Source organism: Pavona decussata, unplaced genomic scaffold (genome assembly GCF_977016875.1).
Source record: "Pavona decussata unplaced genomic scaffold, jaPavDecu1.1 SCAFFOLD_72, whole genome shotgun sequence".
NCBI lineage: Eukaryota > Metazoa > Cnidaria > Anthozoa > Scleractinia > Agariciidae > Pavona > Pavona decussata.
The window spans coordinates 1,942,921-1,961,830 of record NW_028145491.1 but is presented as its reverse complement, the minus strand read 5'-3'; the positions used below and the strand labels follow the sequence as shown (position 1 = coordinate 1,961,830).

General features: G+C 37.0%; 1 protein-coding gene across 2 annotated transcripts; it reads left to right on the top strand.

Annotated features, from left to right (window-relative positions):
• Positions 1 to 1,755: 1,755 nt before the first annotated feature.
• On the top strand, positions 1,756 to 17,697 carry LOC146476909 (T-complex protein 1 subunit gamma-like). 2 transcript variants are annotated; one of them, XM_085114025.1, is made up of 17 exons: positions 1,756 to 1,874; positions 1,942 to 2,003; positions 2,217 to 2,267; positions 3,348 to 3,410; positions 8,069 to 8,165; positions 8,385 to 8,586; positions 9,012 to 9,117; positions 9,461 to 9,543; positions 10,479 to 10,545; positions 11,564 to 11,598; positions 12,498 to 12,595; positions 14,110 to 14,290; positions 14,586 to 14,670; positions 15,045 to 15,146; positions 15,555 to 15,695; positions 16,499 to 16,630; positions 17,062 to 17,697. In XM_085114025.1, the coding sequence occupies exons 1-17, from the start codon at positions 1,847 to 1,849 to the stop codon at positions 17,170 to 17,172; spliced, it is 1,644 nt and encodes a 547-aa protein (XP_084970151.1). In that variant the 5' UTR covers positions 1,756 to 1,846; the 3' UTR covers positions 17,173 to 17,697. The 2 variants fall into 2 exon arrangements, with proteins under 2 accessions (XP_084970151.1, XP_084970152.1); XM_085114026.1 differs by lacking the exons at positions 15,555 to 15,695; positions 16,499 to 16,630; positions 17,062 to 17,697 and adding an exon at positions 15,200 to 15,291 and having other exon boundaries at positions 15,045 to 15,168.
• The last annotated feature ends 1,213 nt before the right edge of the window (positions 17,698 to 18,910 follow it).

Here is an 18,910-nt window from a genome sequence, read left to right as displayed (position 1 = left end):
TATGTGCATCTCCAGTCCTTCGTCTTCTATGATTAGTCAGATTACTCGTTGAAATAAGGCGAATAACCCCGCGCTGGTGCCGGTTTCTGAGCACATAGCTCTTTAGCCATGAATATCAATCTCATCAACGTCCAATTCTAATCGCGGGAGCCGCCCATGGTAATCGCGAGTGTCGCTTGATTGCGAAATGAAATACAATAAGTCCGGACAACCAGATGGAGACTCAGGGTTGCAGTGTTCGGAGCTGCTCAACCTGGTGCAACTCATTCTGAAGAAGATCCATAAAACAAAAGTTTAAGCATTCTCCGTGAACAATATTGTCATCACAAAATAACCCAGAATTAATTCCCGCACCAATCAGAACTTTGTTTCGAAAAATACCCCACCAAGTTTCAATTCTTTGGTTCGGAGCTGCTCAACCTGGTGCAACTCATTCTGAAGAAGATCCATAAAACAAAAGTTTAAGCATTCTCCGTGAACAATATTGTCATCACAAAATAACCCAGAATTAATTCCCGCACCAATCAGAACTTTGTTTCGAAAAATACCCCACCAAGTTTCAATTCTTTGGTCTGAGCTGTCGATCGTCTGTACGTGAAACTATTATAATAACAGTAAACTATTCCAGTCGCCTTGGCCGAAAGTGGTCATCTCCAAACCTTCTGATACTGAAACGTTGATGACAGCAATTTTCCCATTTTCGGTTCCTCGATCTACATGTATAATACGTGGGGTTCCACTTACTTGTTTAAGGTGATCGAGAAAATACTTTCAGTGTTATAGTCCTAGGATCGTTGTTTGAGTTACACTCAGTCCCACCAAAGGATCACTGAGTTTGCGGTTGTAGCCATCTATGGCATGCAAAACCCAAAGGGTTTTAACTTATACTTACCATCTCTAGGCCACAAGATTGGGTTCTTGGAGCTTTGATACCGTGTTGTCAAGAGAGGATGAAGCCTTCATCCTCTCTTGGTGTTGTCTCGTCTTTGCAGTCTGTGTCCAGACCTTGCTTGCACTCCTTCTGTATCAAGTATTTTAAGCACCTGACCTACGCTATTTCTTGGCAAAACAACTGAGTAGTGGTCTATTGTTAATCTTCAAATCCCTTCAAGTTCTTCAGTGCTCAACAGCCGGTACAATGATACTCATATCAGTGGATTGCCCTCCTCCTCCTCCTGCAACCTCGTCTTTCAAGAATTGAGGTGGATCCCGCGAGCCCTGCCGCGAACAGTTAGGAGCCGGATAACTAAGAATTTCTGACGCACTTAAACAAGGAAATCTCGGTTTGCATCAGCATTACGCACAAGTTCAGAGTTGATTTCATTATGGGCAAATACTCGTGTTTAACGGGTTCAGCTGCGAAAAACTGAATGACAAGTGAGAAGAATATTTCATCGTTTTGTCCTGTTTTGCTCTTCATTCTAGTTATTTTCGATCACTGGTTAGTTACAGTAAAATGGATGGGACCTTGAGCCGGCCACAATAAAGTCGCTAAAAGAAAATTGGCTAAAAAGATCGCTAAAATAGTCGATAAAAAAGTCGCTAAAAGGGCGGTTTAAAAAAGTCGGTAGAAAAGTTGATAGAAGGAAACTATGGCGTTTTCTGGATGTCACCTTTCAGCACCTGCCTGAGTATGCTCACTCCCCACTCCCCTTAGGAAGGCCTGACCATATGAGCCATCTGCGTGTTGCCAATATATTGATAGTTTTGATTGGTTTTCAAGAGAGTGGAGTTATAGTCTATTGTTGTCTCTGATTGGATATTTCTGACGGGAGGCAACACGTGCGGCCGCCATCTTGGAATTTCTGTGACTTTGAAAAATAGTTCGTCTTCTCCAGGCTCAGAAATGTCGGGAACACCGCTTATAGTTCTAAGTATGTATAGCTTTTTATTTTCGTTAAATTTGAAAACTCAAAACTAAGAGTTAACTTGTTCTTTTAGATCAAAACACAAGACGAGAATCCGGTCGTAAAGTTCAACTTGGAAACGTAGAAGCAGCAAAGGTAAGCTGCAGAAAGCGTTGCTAGTTAGCACGAGAAAATTGTCATTCTTTGTAAAGAAGGAAAGAAACTTCTTTGATCCAGTGTGTATTTGTGCTTTTGAACTCGGGCTTTTATAAAACTTTGCCATTACCAAATATCTTGGATACGTGTTATCTGACATTTCTGTGTCATCAAAACGAAACTCACGAAGTATAATTTATTTTTTGTGTTCAGACCATTGCAGACATAATCCGGACATGTTTAGGACCCAAGGCAATGCTAAAGGTGAGTTTCCTAATGAAGTTTGTAGCTTAAAATGTCACCCATGTCCCAGTTATCAAATCTAACCCCAAACAGAAAACCACTGACATTTGCAAGCTTCAGTGGGCTTTCACCAGACTACAATCTTGGACAGATCAAATGAAAAATTAAGACGACCCCTCCCCCCCCCCCCCCCCCCCATTTCAATGACAGAAAAATGGCGCGTTTTGCTTTGTGCGCGAATTCATCATTGAATTTGGGGGGAGGGGGGGTTTAATTTCTCATTTTAATCTGTCCAAGATTGTCCGACGTTCACACTGACGTTACCAGTAGCTTCATAGGTCAAATACTATAAGATGAAACCTGCAATCACGCTTTTAAAACTACACCTAGCGCAAAGAAACTCAACCACACGAAAACAGTGGTCCTGTGTGGAAATGAAAATATATATCATATTTATATACGATATATCATATTTAAAAGGAAATGTTGATAAAGTGTGTGTTGAGTGCATTCTATTAATATGGAGATGGAATAGGCATAGTTGCGTGTCATGACTATTGTCGCATTAGGCTGAGTTATTTTTGCAAGGCAAATAAAGAAGTGGAAAACTGAAAAAGCACCTGTCAGAACACGCTTGTACTCAATTCAAGTTATATTGTAACATTACATTCCAGTGGTATTATGAAGGTACCAGGGAGTGAATTCGTGTTAATGAATAAAAGAGAAGGGAGGCTCTCGTACTTGAGATGGAAAACCATTTTCTTTTTTCTTTTTTTGTGCTTACGGGCGAAAATGTGTGTAAATCAACTAGCTGGCAGCTGTTGACTAGACGAGTGGAAAAGTAGAAAATAGAAAAGAAGAAAAGTCGAGAAAGATTTAAAAAAAATTATGATGAGGAGAAGAGGGGCTCGAACCAGAGGTAACATCTACATTCAGCACACTGTAGGCAATACTCGCGCTGAACCCATGTGCTATTGTATCTACACATTCAAACCCACCAAAATTTTGTGACATGTACATGTATAGATCTTGCACTCACGGGGAAGTGTAGTTAGGAAATGGTAAATAAAAGAAAAACTTGTCTTATGTTGTATTTGCTAGATGTTGATGGATCCAATGGGAGGAATTGTCATGACAAATGATGGAAATGCAATTCTGCGTGAGGTTAGGAGTTATTTTATTGTTTGTAAACCTAAAACTGTTCTTTGCATTAAGAAAACAGTGCCCTTCTAGATATTTTAGGCTTGGCAGCCCCAGGGAAAAAGCTTGCTATTGGGCCAAAATTTACAACATTTACCCATTCTGAGGTCCTACATGTAGAACGCATAAGGACACTTTGTGTGATTTGACATGACAACTTTTTGTTGGTTTGTCAATATGGCAAACTCAGAAAACATGTACCAGAAATAAGTGCCAGTCAAGATAAATTGAGTTCACTGGTTTTGCTTAAAAAGCATCAGAGGAGTGATATTCTTCTGTAGTTGGGCGAGCTAATTCTTTGTTTACACTGTTAAATAGTATAAATAAAGTATTGGTTACAGTTCACGACAGAGGCCTTACCAACACTGTGAAACAAAGACTTTGCTTTGTTAAAAGTGATGAAAAAGTAATGACGATGAAATTGGCATGTAATGTCATTTCTTTAGAGAACTTAACCAACCAGAGACCCCAATAAGTGAGTCAGGGTTATGCTATATTTGAGTTTGATATTTCATGTTTCTACTATAAATTGACAGGGTTTTCAATGAGAATCTGAGTAGGTGGCAAAAGTTTAGGAGTAGGTGGAGAATAGAGAGATTTAGAATTGTGTTTACAGCAAATGTAAACGGCAGAAATGATCACGTGACCATGTTTGTCCTACATTTGCCGCTCGCTGTTCTCAGTTTCTCAGTAAAATTGAGTAGTTTTGCGTCAGCATCAAAGGCCAGAATTGTTTTGCACTGTTTTCATCTACATGAACTTATTTACTTTACGAAAACATAAACGCGAATCTGACTTTTGACATTTGCCGCCAAATGCACGAGATTCTAGTGGTGTATGGTATTTAGTGGAGCATTCAAGGGTGATGAACGTGTAACATGGTGAATGGCCCCCTTGTAGAATTAAACGTATATAAGTGATAAAGTTATATGTAAAGTTTAATGTGGCTAAATTTAAATTTAGGCTAAGTTTTCCGAAGTTCAACCCAGCTCCACCACCTTTAGGCACCTGTTCCCAAGCTCATCTATTGGTGATGAGTTTAAATGTAATTGGAAACCTGTCAAACACAAAACCAGCAAATTTTGAAAGTAAAAGTGAGGCTGCTATGCATCAAAATCTTTTTCACTGGTTTACATATACAGTCTCTGCAAAAATAATAATTCACTGAGCTAAACATCATAAGTAATGTATGTTGTTTAATTGAACAAAGCATTAACCCTTTGACTCCTGTCGTGTTTCCATGGTTTTCGCATAAATTACCTTTTTCCAAGAGCGATTTTACTCGTTAATTGCGCAGTAGATAAATAAATATTCTTGGCTTCCAAAATTAACTGAATATTAAACTGGAATGATTAAACAAATGTTTTCCGACGTAAAATAATATGGTTACCAATTAATCATTTGCCGAAAAACACACTTGAACGCAAAAATTGCTAAAATTCACGGCATGTTGATGAAGACCTTTGGCATATCAAATTTCAACCCGGTTATGCAAATTGTCCTTGATTACGCATCTGTCACTTCTCAAACGAATATATGAATTGACAAAGACACAAAAATCAACGAAAAGCTTTTTCAACAAAACTTTTTATTGAAATAAACAATATATTTGCTATTAGAGGCAAAAGACTTTCGGTTTTTTTGCGTGCGTGCAAACACGCATGTAAAATTTGAAGACGCTCTGTGTTTGTACAAAGCGATCACTCGCAGTAAATTCAGGCACGGTTGCGATGAAAATTACAGAAGTTACAGAATTCTGGTTCAAATCATCACTTAAACTATTTGTAAAAAGCAAATCAACATCGGAAAACATCATTTATCGTGTTGTCACCATTGTCCTGGTCTTATAAACTTTTGAGGCATATTTCGGTAGCGGCGTGGAAATTGAAGAGATCACAACGCGAAACGTCTTTTCGCTGTTTTTTAACGCCTTCAAGTTCTCTTTTTTGACAGTAGATTATTGTTAACGGTTATTCCTTTCCATTGTGAGCTTAAAAAAGATGTACTTGCTTTAAAAGATGAAAAAAAACATGTCTTGAAACTTCAGGACCGATTCACCCTCGGCACCATTTTGTAATTTTGCTCAGCTCCATGTAGTAGGTTCAGAAGGATCCTTTCCCCTACCTCCTAAAATGCTTTAAAATATGCGCAAAAGGCAGATTCTGATTGGTTTATCATTCTACTACGGTAGCTATTGTGACCTTTTCAGGACGAAAAAAACTCCAGGAGGGGAGGGAGAACGTATCGAGTTTCACGCGCAGAGCATGCGCGAGGGACGGCCGGTTTTGGCCGGTGTAGGAGTCAATGGGTTAAGGAGCCTGCCACTCGTTCCTAGTGCACATACAGCCGTAATATGTTGTGCACATCTCGGGAATGTCGTATAAAGTTGGATTTCTTAACAGCGGTGCCTGCTAAAATGGAGAAATTTTTGCGCGGTTTATAACTACGCAAGAACAGCAAATCGTGACAGGGTTATTGGGATCCAAAAAGAAAATTAAGGGTAACCACACATTTTTCAGAGATAATTAAGCTTCAATTTAGGAAAAACTGCCATACATTGTTATGTATTTGTTAGAATTAAGGTTGCTTAATTATCACTTAAATACGCGTGTTTACCCCCAATTTTCGTTTTTGGATTCCAACAGTCCTTGCTGAGATCTGCTTTTCCCACTATAGTCATTAACTGCACAAAAGTACTTCTGGGGCTTTTTCAGCATCTGCCCCTAAGACTTGGAATGCCCTGCTGGCAAACATTAGAAGTCAGACTGACTTCAATACCTTCAAAACCATGTTAAAGACTTATTATTTTAGAGAAGTAGTATGTTATAGAAGTTTGGTTAGTAGCTTTTCCTTTCTTTATAAGTATTTATAAGATGGATATATTGTAATATTGTTAGGGTTTCAATTCTTATGTAGTCGTTATTTATTATTTATTAGATTATTATGTATAATGTCATTACTGTGATGCGCTTTTGATCATATTTAAATGTAAAAGGTGTTATATAAGCCTTAAACATTATTATTATTATTATCATGGTTCGTACAATCTTAAAAAGGTCTTGAATTTTAGTAGTGGTCTTGAAAAGTCCTTGAATTCGGTTAAGGTCCTTGAAAAGTACTTAATTTCTTTATTAGGTCTTGAAAAGTCCTTGAAATTTCGTAACTTTTTTTATTCCATATCACTTTTCTGAAAAAATACAGTTGACTCCCGCTAACTCGAACCCTCGCTAACTCGAACCTCGCGCTAACTCGAACCAATTTTCCTTTCCCTCCAGGTCATATTCTATATAAGTTTACCCTCGATAACTCGAAATCCCGCTAACTCGAACCTTTTTCAATTTCCCTTGAAGGTTCGAGTTATCGGGAGTCGACTGTAAATGATTTTGCTGGGTAAATTTCTGCATTGACAACTAATAATTGGCGATAACAATGGGACAAATGGCTGATATAACATATGGAAGTATACATAAAGCGAACTTTGATCTTTGCCTCAATTTCATGTACATCTCACCAGGTCATGTGGGTTTGTCCACCACATGCGTTTGTTTTCAGGGGCTATGTGATCGGTCGTGTGTAGCGTTTTTTTAAGCGAGGTATTTTTATTTTCCCTTCGTTTGCAATTTAATGAGCGATCGGCAAATGTGTATTTCATCGTAAATGGTTAAAAGTTAAGCTGGGTGAAAGGATTCAAAGGCGACAGACACAAGACCAAGTGTTGTGTTCGTAATGAAGAGATCAACATAGAAAGCTTGAGAGAAAGTGCCTTGAAGTCTTACATGAAAGGGGAGAAACACAAAAAGAAATGCTGGAACTGGATAGAGACTCACTTGTGAAGTCAACAGATGATTTGCAGAAACTGGGCAGCTGACTCTTGCCAATAAGTCCAATGCTCTTTAATAGAAAGGCAGCGGAAGATAAGACTCTTCAACTGCAAGAAGTTGAGGACAAACTAAATGGAAAGTTGGAAGCTCTAAAAGGCTGCTGAAACATAAAAATTTTATCATTTTTGTTGAACAATATTGTATTGCTGTATCTGCATTTCAAAATTTATTTCTGTACCTCAGATGTAAGTGCAAGTAAAATAGCCAGTGGTTGATCATTTTACAGAATTTCATTACAGAGACTAACTTCATCAACCAAGGCTGAACTATTTGAAAACCGGAAATAAGTTATGACTGAATTGAGTGTTTTAGGTGTAAAAAGGGGATGAAAATGTTGATATACTGAATAAACATTGGTCCTTGAAAACTAGTTTTTCTCCTTGAAAAGTCCTTGAATTTTGTTTGTCTGAAGTTGTACGAACCATGTATTATTATCATTATCATTATCATTATCATTATTATTATTGTTTTAGTAGGCACCGTCCTTAATTACAGTCTGTTAAAAAAGCATCCACTCAAGTTGCAAAAGGCACAGTAGTTTACTGTGCTATTAATTAAGTAGAACCCTGTCCTACAACTAAAATTAATACAATCACCTCAAATATTACAGCCACTTTCTGTTACAGGTAAGAACCTTTTTAACAAATTCTGACCAGAGTTATTATTTAGATTAATGGGGTTCTTCTGTTTCTATTATTGGCTAACAGTTTTATCCTGTTCATGTACCGGTACTTTGTGTAGATTCAAGTGCAGCACCCAGCAGCAAAATCAATGATTGAGATCAGCAGAACTCAGGATGAGGAAGTTGGTGATGGCACAACATCTGTCATTATTCTTGGTAAAAATATTAAGGTTTTGTTGTTTTCAATCCTTTTGAAATGTTCAGAAGTAATTGTCTGTTGCTAACAATTTTTTCTGATTTGCATCTTAACAGCCATTTGTATCTTGGTCATGTATGTTCTGTGCCTTAATTTGTTACTAGTTTAAAATTTATCAGTGCGGAAATCAAAGTCAGCAAAGACAATATTTTAAAATGAAATGGCCTTGTAATTTTCAGCTGGTGAAATGATGTCTGTAGCACAGCCATTTCTTGAGGACCAAATGCACCCAACAGTAATCATTGGAGCTTATAGGCAAGCCATGGATGACTTGCTAGAAATCCTCAGAGATCAAATTAGTGTTCCAGTCAATGTAGAAGACAGAGAAGAAATGTTGAAGATTGTTCGAAGCTCTGTGGGAACAAAATTTGTTCATCATTGGTTAGTTACTTTTGTCATAGTTAGATTGAAGAAATGTAAAAGGACGAGCGTGATTATGTATTCTGACACAAACATGGGATAGTGTTAATTTGGAAGAATTCCTAGGTTTCAGTTGGCTTTTACCTTTACTAGTAATGTTGATGGCTTCTTGTAAGATGCTTCTCTCTAGTTTATTGTTGTCACTTTGTGGTCCTCATTCTCGCATTTTTTAGAGTTAAGTTGCTTGAATCAAGAAGAACATTAATTTTACCTCATTATAATGTTTACCTGTATGCAATGGGTGCTTTTGCTTTGAAAAGTTTCTTGGCATCAGTATACAGTGTAACTGCACTCAATTGAATATTATCCAGTGTATCACAGCTTTGTCATTGGGGCTTTTCTATAACTTTCAACTAATTACCATAACATGTTGACTTGCTGTTTAGGGGAGATTTGGCATGTAATATAGCTTTAGATGCTGTTAGAACTGTTGCAAGAGATCAAGGTGACAGAGTGGAGATTGACATTAAAAATTATGCAAAGGTAGAAAAGGTAGGCATTTTGCTTTTTTTTTTTTTTTTTTTTTGTTTTTTTTGTTTTTTTTGTTCCATTTCACATGGAAGTGTGTGCTGTAAAGCTGTTTCTGTAATTTCATTTTGCTAGAAAGGAAAACCAATCAGTTGGATAAACTACAATCTCCATCTGATTGGTTGGGTTGCTGCATACATGTAGTATTTTAGTAACATGTCAATTTGATATCAATGGGTGTGCAGAAAATATGATCAAAGGATAATTATTGCTTCTTGAAACATGAAAACACTGTTTGAAGAGGTTTCTAATGTTGCGTACAGAAATAAAACCAAGATTAACATTGTGTTTGATTATGCTGTTGCAGGTTCCTGGAGGTGAACTTGAAGAATCACGAGTTTTGTGTGGTGTTATGGTCAACAAGGACGTTACTCATCCAAAAATGAGAAGGTACAGTAACTATTTTATAAATGATTTTTGTCTTGGAAAATGAGCTCTCCTCCTATGTTTGTAACATTTTATCATCACAGGACTTTGGTGAAGAAATTTCAATCACAAATAAATCTTTATTGTTGTCACTGTTATGGGAAGGTGGTTCTTGTGTATTTTCTTTGGAAAGCACTCCAAGCTAAATCTGTTTTGGTTTCCTTGGAAGGCCATCACAGTTATAACATATGCAAAATATTTTAGGCTTAGTGGGAATCAAACCCATGACCCTTGAAATACTGGTACAGTGCTTTACCAATTTGACTATCAAGCCAACTGGGATGAACAAATTATTAGAGTGAATATATCAATGATTCTGGTTCAAGGCTGAATTTTTTTTCAGGCTTTCTTTTCACAGTTGTGTAAGTACATGAACTATAATGGTCTTCCATGTACATGCATTTTAATCTTTCAAACACAGCTCAAACATGTGATATTTTGTAAATTGACTCCAAACCAATTTTAATAAATGAGATACCATTGCAATTACAGTGTATGTACACAGCTTGAGCAGCTGCAAAAAAAGCCATGACTTCTCAGCTACCAATGCAGTGCTCTACCAAAATATGAGCTATCAAGTCAGCAAGGGAGCTAGTCATTAATTTTTGTGAATTTGTAATATACAATGTACTGTACCTACAGAAGTGAAGTGTTGAAAGAGAAATACATGAAATTCACATTTTTGAAGTACATGTACAGATGAAAGAATTAATGAATAAGAGACCATTGCTGTTTGGAACATTCATGTAATAATTATACGAATTCCTTATAATACCCTGCTGCCAAAGCAGCAGCACTCAAAACATTTCAAAAAGGGCTATGTGTACACTGTAATGCTTGAAATGTCTGAGCTCTTAAATCCTATAAATTTTTTTTTTGTTGTTTTTTTGTTTTTTTAGGAGAATAGAAAACCCTAGGATAGTTCTTTTGGATTGTTCCCTGGAATACAAGAAAGGAGAAAGTCAGGTACTCAGTTTAATAATTTTGATTTCTTTTTCTTCCATTTATGGAAAGATTGCATTGTTAAGATCTTCATCACGTATGCTTGATGATGTGAACAATTTTATTTTATCCCAAGATTTTGATAAAATTGATTGAACAGAACACTTTTAAATTGAACGATGAAGAGGACATCTAAAATGACTGTAAAGTTTGTGTTACAAATTCAACGTTGACATAGTGTATGCTAATACTTGTATGACATGCTTTCAGGGTTTTTTTTTTGTTGTTGTTGTTTTTGTTTTTGTTTTGTTTTTTTTATTGTTTTTTTTGTAGATACCCAATAGAGGAATACATCTGTAGCATAGTATTAGGCAATAAAATATATCAGTCCCAGTGGAATAGCGAGTTTGTAACATTAACATTTCTGTCAGTTTATTCATCCTCTTCATCGTTAAATTTAAAGGTGCTCTTCAAAATTAACTTCAATGAAACTTTGGAATAAAGTTGTTGAGATCATCCAAAATGCACATGATAAAGATCATACAAAAATCTATTGAGCCATTTCTGAGATTTTTAAAAAAAGAGCATAAATTCAAAACTTACAAGAAAATTTAATGTGAATGATCCCAAAGTAAAAACTGTTTCTCAGGATTACAACAGATTAGATCAGTAAAACTTTGGTGGCAGATAATGACAGTAATTATATTTTCAAGTCACTTCATCAAAGTAATGTTTATTTTACAGTTCATTCACTATTAGCACATAAAACTCAGTTCTGAATTCAACGTCAACTTTATTTATTACTTGGCGAAAGAAAATACAAATGGTCACTTCCTGCAAATAGCACTGGCTAGTCAAGGCGGGAAGCGGCAGAAGAGAGAAGGATGTCATAACAGCTTGTCAAATTGTTTTATTGATCCAACCAAAATCTGGTTCCAAAAAAAATTTACAAGTTATAACGTTCATATACATGTAATTTTAAGTAGATTGTAATTCCATGCAGCATTAATTATCTTGCTGTTGTTATTTATTCCTGGTTCAGACTAGCTTAGAAATCTCCAAAGAAACAGACTTCAAGTAAGTTGTTTCCTTGAAATAAATTTATTATACAGTGTACATGTAGACTGTGGGGGTACATGTAAGCATTGGTCAGTAAAAGCCATGTGTTCTTTGTCAACCTCTATCAATCTACAATGTGCACTTAACTTTGCTACAATGCAATAGAACCCTACTAACTCAAACTCCCAAGTGAAACCAAAAATATTGACGTTCGAGTTAGCAGGGATTTTAAAGTTAGCGGGATTGGTGTTGAATTTGAAGTATCCTGTTAATAATTAATAAAAATAATGTTGTGGTTTTATCATTCTTTCACAATCACTAGTCACTTTGGTGTGATAAGTTTGTTTTATAAGAGGCTTTTAATGAGAACATTTAGTTTGGGAATTTAAGCCAAAATTTTAAGAACGTTATTAATGATGAAACAAAGTTTCCATACATTACACACATTATCAATAAAGATAAAAGATTTTGACATGTCAATCGGCTATGTTCTGTCATTTTGAGGTTTACTCACCAGCGTCTTTAAAACAGAGTTCAAGTTATCAGGGTAAATTTGAGTCAAGGGAAAGTAAAATTAGTTTGTGTTAGCAGGGAGTTTGAGTTAACCAAGATCGAGTTAGCTGATAGTAAGTGACTAAAACAATTGGGTCAAATCAGGGGGATTGTTGTTGTTGTTGTTGTTGTTGTTGTTCTTCTTCTTCTTCTTCTTCTTCTTCTTCTTCTTCTTCTTCTTCTTCTTCTTCTTCTTCTTCTTCTTCTTCTTCTTCTTCTTCTTCTTCTTATTATTATTATTATTATTATTATTATTGTTATTATTATTATTATTATTATTATTATTATTATTATTATTACTAAGCCATAAAGAATATACAGGTGTAGTACTCTGTTTATAACTGCTGTTATATTATCATTTTCAGCCGTATTCTTCAGTTAGAAGAGGAGTTCATTCAACGAGTATGTAATGACATCATTGCCATAAAGCCTGATGTTATTTTTACAGAAAAAGGAGTGTCAGGTAATACGCAATGGTTTTGTTTGTCTTGCAACTTTTTAACTACTTTTGACTACAACTACCAGAATTGATTTCATTTCTCCTTTGCAGTTTAAACATTGTTATCTCAGTGGGGTACATGTATAAATGACAACAGCTGTACATGTCAAGCAGCTCAAACCTGAAGGATTTTGACTGTTGTGTAGTCAAAAGGCATGTTATTCATGCTGAGTTTGGTGGCAATGTTGCTTTGTTTGTCTCTCATCCCTTTGAAGCTGCAGTACTGGTACCATACATACAACATCCCATTCGTCTCACGGCATTTAAACATGTACGGTACTACAAATGATCCAAACATTAAACTTTTGCATGAAGACTTGCGAACGAAGAGTTCTTATTGGATGATAACGAGACTGATTCTTAACAATAACTAGCTGGTAGTGCTTAAAACATCGTGGATGTGGAGTAATTTCAAAAACTGTGTTCCACCATGTTAACTTGTCAGCATAGCAAAATCAAAATTTTAACACTAGCATCCCATCCAGGGTGGGCAGTAAGTCTGTAAATAGTAACTGTTGTAATAATCCTAGTTGTTTGGCCATGAGACCTGCCGATGTCCCCTATGCTACATGTACAGCTGTATTAACTGTGTAGCTTCAGCTTACTATAACATCTTATGCAATTGCTGTGAGTTTGCAAGATTTGTAACACCCTTTGTGAATGTACATGGGTATAGTGTATTTCAGTGGTTACTCTAATGGTAATGTTACTGGAAATTTGGGTGGCCCTGAACACACACAGACATTTGATTTTAAGGTTTTAAATCCTCTTACTCCCGAGAGTGCCATATGGCACAAGAAGTCATTACGCGCTCAATATTGGGTCATTTGGACACCAAACAGATCTTGGAGAGATCTGCGCAATGGAAGCATAAAATCTTACTCCCCTCCTACATAAGACATGATTAACCACCCCTCCACTTTTTGTAACTTTGTCCTCTTACACTTTTAAGACCAAGTCACCATTTGACAAGAAACTATTTGCTGAGATCTGCAAATTAAGCTATAGTTTAGGGGTATACCCAGAGTAGAAGTGAGATGTATTTTAAGGTGTTTATTTTCTCGTTTTAAACACTTTTCATTCTTTTCTGTTACGTCCTTTGTTTTAGCTGGAATGATTTATACAATGCCCCAGATAAAACCTTTTAATTGGTGTATTACAGTTGGTGTAGGGGTTCACAGTTGCCGTTTACAAAAATATGACATTTCCCAAAAGGCTGATGTGGACCTACATGTAGGATCCTTTAAAACTGAATAAAAAAAAATGACTGAAAACAAAACGTCAGATTTCTCCAGATATTAAAATTAGAGAAAGCAATTAGAAGTAATTAAAGATACATACAATCATTGGGTTTTTTTTCTTTTCTTGTTTTTGTTTTTTTGTTTTTTTCCTGATCATGCACGCCTCCATATCAGAATGTAAAGTTCACCATAATGTTCCAAGTTTGTAGATATTAATTTTGTATCCTTTAACTGTAGATTTAGCTCAGCACTTCCTGGTAAAGAATGGCATAACAGCTATACGACGGATCAGAAAAACGGACAACAACCGTATCGCCCGTGCATGTGGTGCTACCATTGTTAACAGAACAGAGGAGCTTAAGGAGGCAGATGTAGGAACTGGGGCTGGATTATTTGAAATAAGCAAAATTGGAGATGAGTAAGTACTGATGGCACTGGGAACTTTGCTGTCTCTCACAATGTTTTGTATGTATTGAGGCTCAAACTAGTGGTGGCTTGATCTTACAGGGGAAACCCATGCAGGCTTAATGAAACAATGACAATCAAGTTGGAAGAAGCCTTTCACTAACTGTTTAGTAACACTTTTTGAGCCATCTAATGACCACAATAGTTTGTCAATTGTTTTATGAACAAAAATAAAACATCGAGCTACAAAAAATGTTTCAGAGCGGGTTGTGGAGACTGAAATTGAATTTGAGTTCTTTTTATTCCAGGTACTTCTGTTTTGTGACAGAGTGCAAGAGTCCTAAAGCATGTACAATTTTACTCAGGGGACCTAGTAAAGACATCTTAAATGAGGTAATACTTTACTCAAAAACTGCTCAGTAGTTGTCTTAATTTGTGTAACATTTACTCCAGTCGAAGATGACCTGACACTTGATGATGTGGAATGTTAGGTAGAGTCATCTATCTGAGTCCTGTGAAACAGAATGTTGTATCAGTTTTAAAGTTCTATCCATTCAATGGAAACCATTCATGTAACTGTGTTTTTGGGTAAGACACAGTTTAGTATTGCCGAGGATTCAAAGGTCACATTCATGAGTTATGAGTCGCAAATTTTCTCCATTTTGTTACAATCAGTTCAAGGGTTTTGAACATCATAATTTTTACATTATAGAAACTGGTAGAAATCTACTCCAGTACTAAGCCTTTTTTGTGTTTTGTTGTGGCAGGTGGAACGTAACCTCCATGATGCCATGAATGTTGCAAGAAATGTGATGCTGGATGCCAGGCTTGTCCCAGGAGGAGGAGCAGCAGAGATGGCTCTTGCTCATGTGAGAACTTTAACTGTGTTTAGTGTAAAATAGGTACCAGCTGGAGGAAGTAGGAGGATATCTGCATGACTGTTTACATCTGCTACATAGGCATTTCACAATGCATTCCATGCTTTTAGGAAACTGTTGAACACAAATGACTCTTACCCTTACAGTAAACTTCCCACATTTGGCTCTCTCGTCTGGATGCTGGTATGGGGGGAGGGGGTAGCCTTGACATTATTTGGTGGGAGGGGGGGTGGAATAGTCCAGGATTGGACAATAACCGAAGTTTCGGATTACTTGTTGATAAGGTGCTTTGTGTTGCAAATGTTAAAGTAATATAGCCAGTCTGAGGTGCTCAGACTGTCAGTCACAAAATTATTGTTTTTGTACTCCATATAATAATTTTGTCTAACCCCTCTGCAGGCGTTAACAGAAAAATCCAAGTCTGTGGCAGGTGTTCAGCAGTGGCCGTACAAGGCAGTTGCTAAGGCGCTGGAAGTGATTCCACGCACACTGATCCAGAACTGTGGTGCAAATACAATCAGGACCCTGACAGCACTCAGAGTAAGCACTCGTCATTGAGCTCTTCTGATCCTGACCACATCACACCATTGAGACAGTTAACGAGAGCGGAGAAAATCATTGTTAACTTGAAGGCCTTTCATACATGTAGCTCCTGCCTTAGGTCAATGCTAACGTTTCTTTGTTCAGTCATTCATGTTTCCTTTTTTTGAAAAAAGAAATACATTACTGATCTGCAATACTATTATTATTTAGTGTTAAGGTTGAGAGACTGAAGAAAATATTTAACCTGCCGTTAAGGCTCAATATTCGTTTGACTTGATACTGTCCTCCCTAATCGGAAATACAAGTATGCAAAGTGGAGAACTAACCTAGAATGCTGAAAGCATTTGCCAGACAGCAACTGAACCGTACAGTACTTACAGCTTATACACGAAAAAAAAAAACACGATAATTACACATCGTGACATGAGAAATTGAAACACAACAACTTTATTCTGTTTTGGTTAGGGAAGTGCGGAAGAGGTTAATATGAGAGGTTTTGTTATTGTGCTTTACGATATTCCGTTTTAATCCTGAATGCTTCTTAGTTAATGTATATGTTAACGTACATGTAGGAAATAATTTTTTGGCTTGTGTGAAGCGGTGTGAAAGTTAGTGAACTCTTTCTCTATTTTCATTTCTCAAACATTATTGAGTGATAAAGCGCCAGTCACGCTTCAGAACTCGACTATTGAGTGTCTCACGACTCGATTTTGTATCAGGGAAAAAAATCAAATTAAAGCCTTTAAGGGCAGTGGGGTTATTTGGCAGACAAGTCGTGACTTTATGCTGATATTTTACAGGCAAAGCACGCTGTGGACGGTAACACAACCTGGGGTGTCAATGGCGAGACCGGTGAAATTACAAACATGAAAGAACTTGGTGTATGGGATCCTTACTCGGTCAAGGCGCAGACTCTGAAGACTGCTATTGAGGTAAATGTTTTAGTTTTGTTTTCAGTGGGTATGCTATGTTGGCCCCGGATATGGCAACTCTCATGATTACGAGCAATGCTTCCTCTTTATCATTTATATGAAGTATCTGTTGGAAAACCAGAATGGTGGGATAAACTTTCCAAACGAAAAACTCACACCGATGGCGTTATTTTTCTGTTTTTATTGTTTCTTAATTCTAGCTGATTTTAGTTGATGCAGGTGTGTTCGGAGGCGATTCTTTTCTCCTTTCGAGACGTCAAGGCATTGGCGGGTAAAATTCGAACACGTTTGTTGCAAATGTATAACGCATAAATCAGTCCTCGTTATACTCGGAAGGACGTCTTACAGTTTCTTGACAGTTCACACCTGGCTATGACAAGTAAGATGTTTAGTCTGAGTTTGATTTTAACTGTTATTTTGTGTTTGTTTAGACCGCTATGCTTCTTCTGCGTATTGATGACATTGTTTCGGGAACAAAGAAAGTCAGCGGCAAGGAAGGTTCACAGTCAGGAGCTGCTCCCACAGCACCAGCTGAAGAGTAACACTCGGCAGATCATATGAACGCTTTACCGTTGACTTTCTTACACTGTTGTGCGTTCTCAGATTCCATAGAAAGAATGGAGATATTTGCGCATGTTGGATTAAATCGCTTCACAGTCTGAGCGTTCAAGACAGGCTGAAAGTTTTATCATTCAAGTTTTTGATGTACATGCTGAGTGGCTGATCCTGTTTTGTAACACCACACAAGCACTACGCTGTAGCTTAACCAGGATACCCACTACTGGATCCCACTCAGTCTACAAGAAAATCACGAGTGAGGAAACAGTGAGGAACGCTTCTCTGATGTGGCAAAAAGTCTATCAATTAATTATTACCACCATTTTACCAAGTGTGTGAGAGACCTCAGTTGCCGCGTAAGGGTTTCTCAGTAGTTCTGTTGACTTTTTGTTAGGTTGGCAGGTTTGAGTTGTCGAAAGTCTCCGATAAAGCGCTCGTGCTCTGTTTGCTTAATATGAAAAGTGTGAGAATCCTGTGAAGAATAAGTAATAAATTGAAAATGAAGAAGAGTGCGTTTTTAGTGTTTAACTGAACGTGCATAAATTAGGAGCTGACTGGTTTACTTCACAGCAACCTGGCACACCCAAAATGGGCCCAAGGCAAAACTGAGGGACAAGCATCTTTTGGAAGAATTTGTATGGGTTGTTCAAAGCCCGATTTAATAAGCTAATCCTGGGTTAACGTGGACTTTGATTCGAGTTTTTTTACTAACCCATACAAATTCTTCCAAAAGATTCTTGTCCTTCAGTTTTGCTTTTAACTTTTCTTTACCATTAGCTTAAAATTAGCTTTTAAAAACATTCTTATTGAGCGAGATGAAAACCTCGGTTAACTTTTAATCGTGGAGTAACGTTAATCGGCTTTCGAACAACCGGGCCGGGCTTTGATTGTTACCAGTCTAATTTATAAGAGTGCTTCCTAGCCTTTAGGGAGTATCGTTCATGGTTTTAAGTTTTGCCCGTCAATGTTTTTCAATCAGGTAGGTACACTGGGCATCACAATATGGTATTTACAGCGGTTACCAATAACACGCGACCTACGGCATTCAAAAGAGTCGGATAAAGTTGCGTTTGGTGGACGTAAATCAAAGAAAAGCCGTTGAAATTATTTTGAATTCTGACAAGATTCCAAGGTAACCCTGCAAGAAACTAAGAATTTTACCTCGCTAAGAGAAGGTAAACTTTATTTAAATTGATTCTTCAGCCAGATCAAGCGCAAATAAAAGGTTTTCAAAATTTCGATTTTCACTGCACGTGATAATTTGCTCACTTGCGGGTGTGGCGATTTCAAATCTTTCATAAAAATATACGGCTTCGTCCAAACAATGCGCTTTTTTTAGATAGTCTGTCTTGGAAATCAACTTTCATAAAGTTTACCATCCGTCAGTGGATAAAACTGTCAATTTCTTCGTTCTGTTGCCTTGAAATGTTCTCAGAATTCAAATTAATTTCAACGGCTTTTCTTTGATTGACGTCCACCAAAACGCAACTTTATCGGAGTCTTTTGAAGGCGATAGGTCGCGTGTTATTGGTAACCGCTGTAATTTATTTATTTTTAATTTTTTTTATTTTTTTCATTTGAATTTTGGCCTCTGCCTTTTTTCCGCCGTTTGGATATGTCAGTTTGTCGTGTTATTCAAAATGCGTTCAAGTTTTTCTTCTGATCCAGATGTTCGTCGTAGACCCGGCAACTCGGGTTTGTAGTCATGACTTAATAACGCAC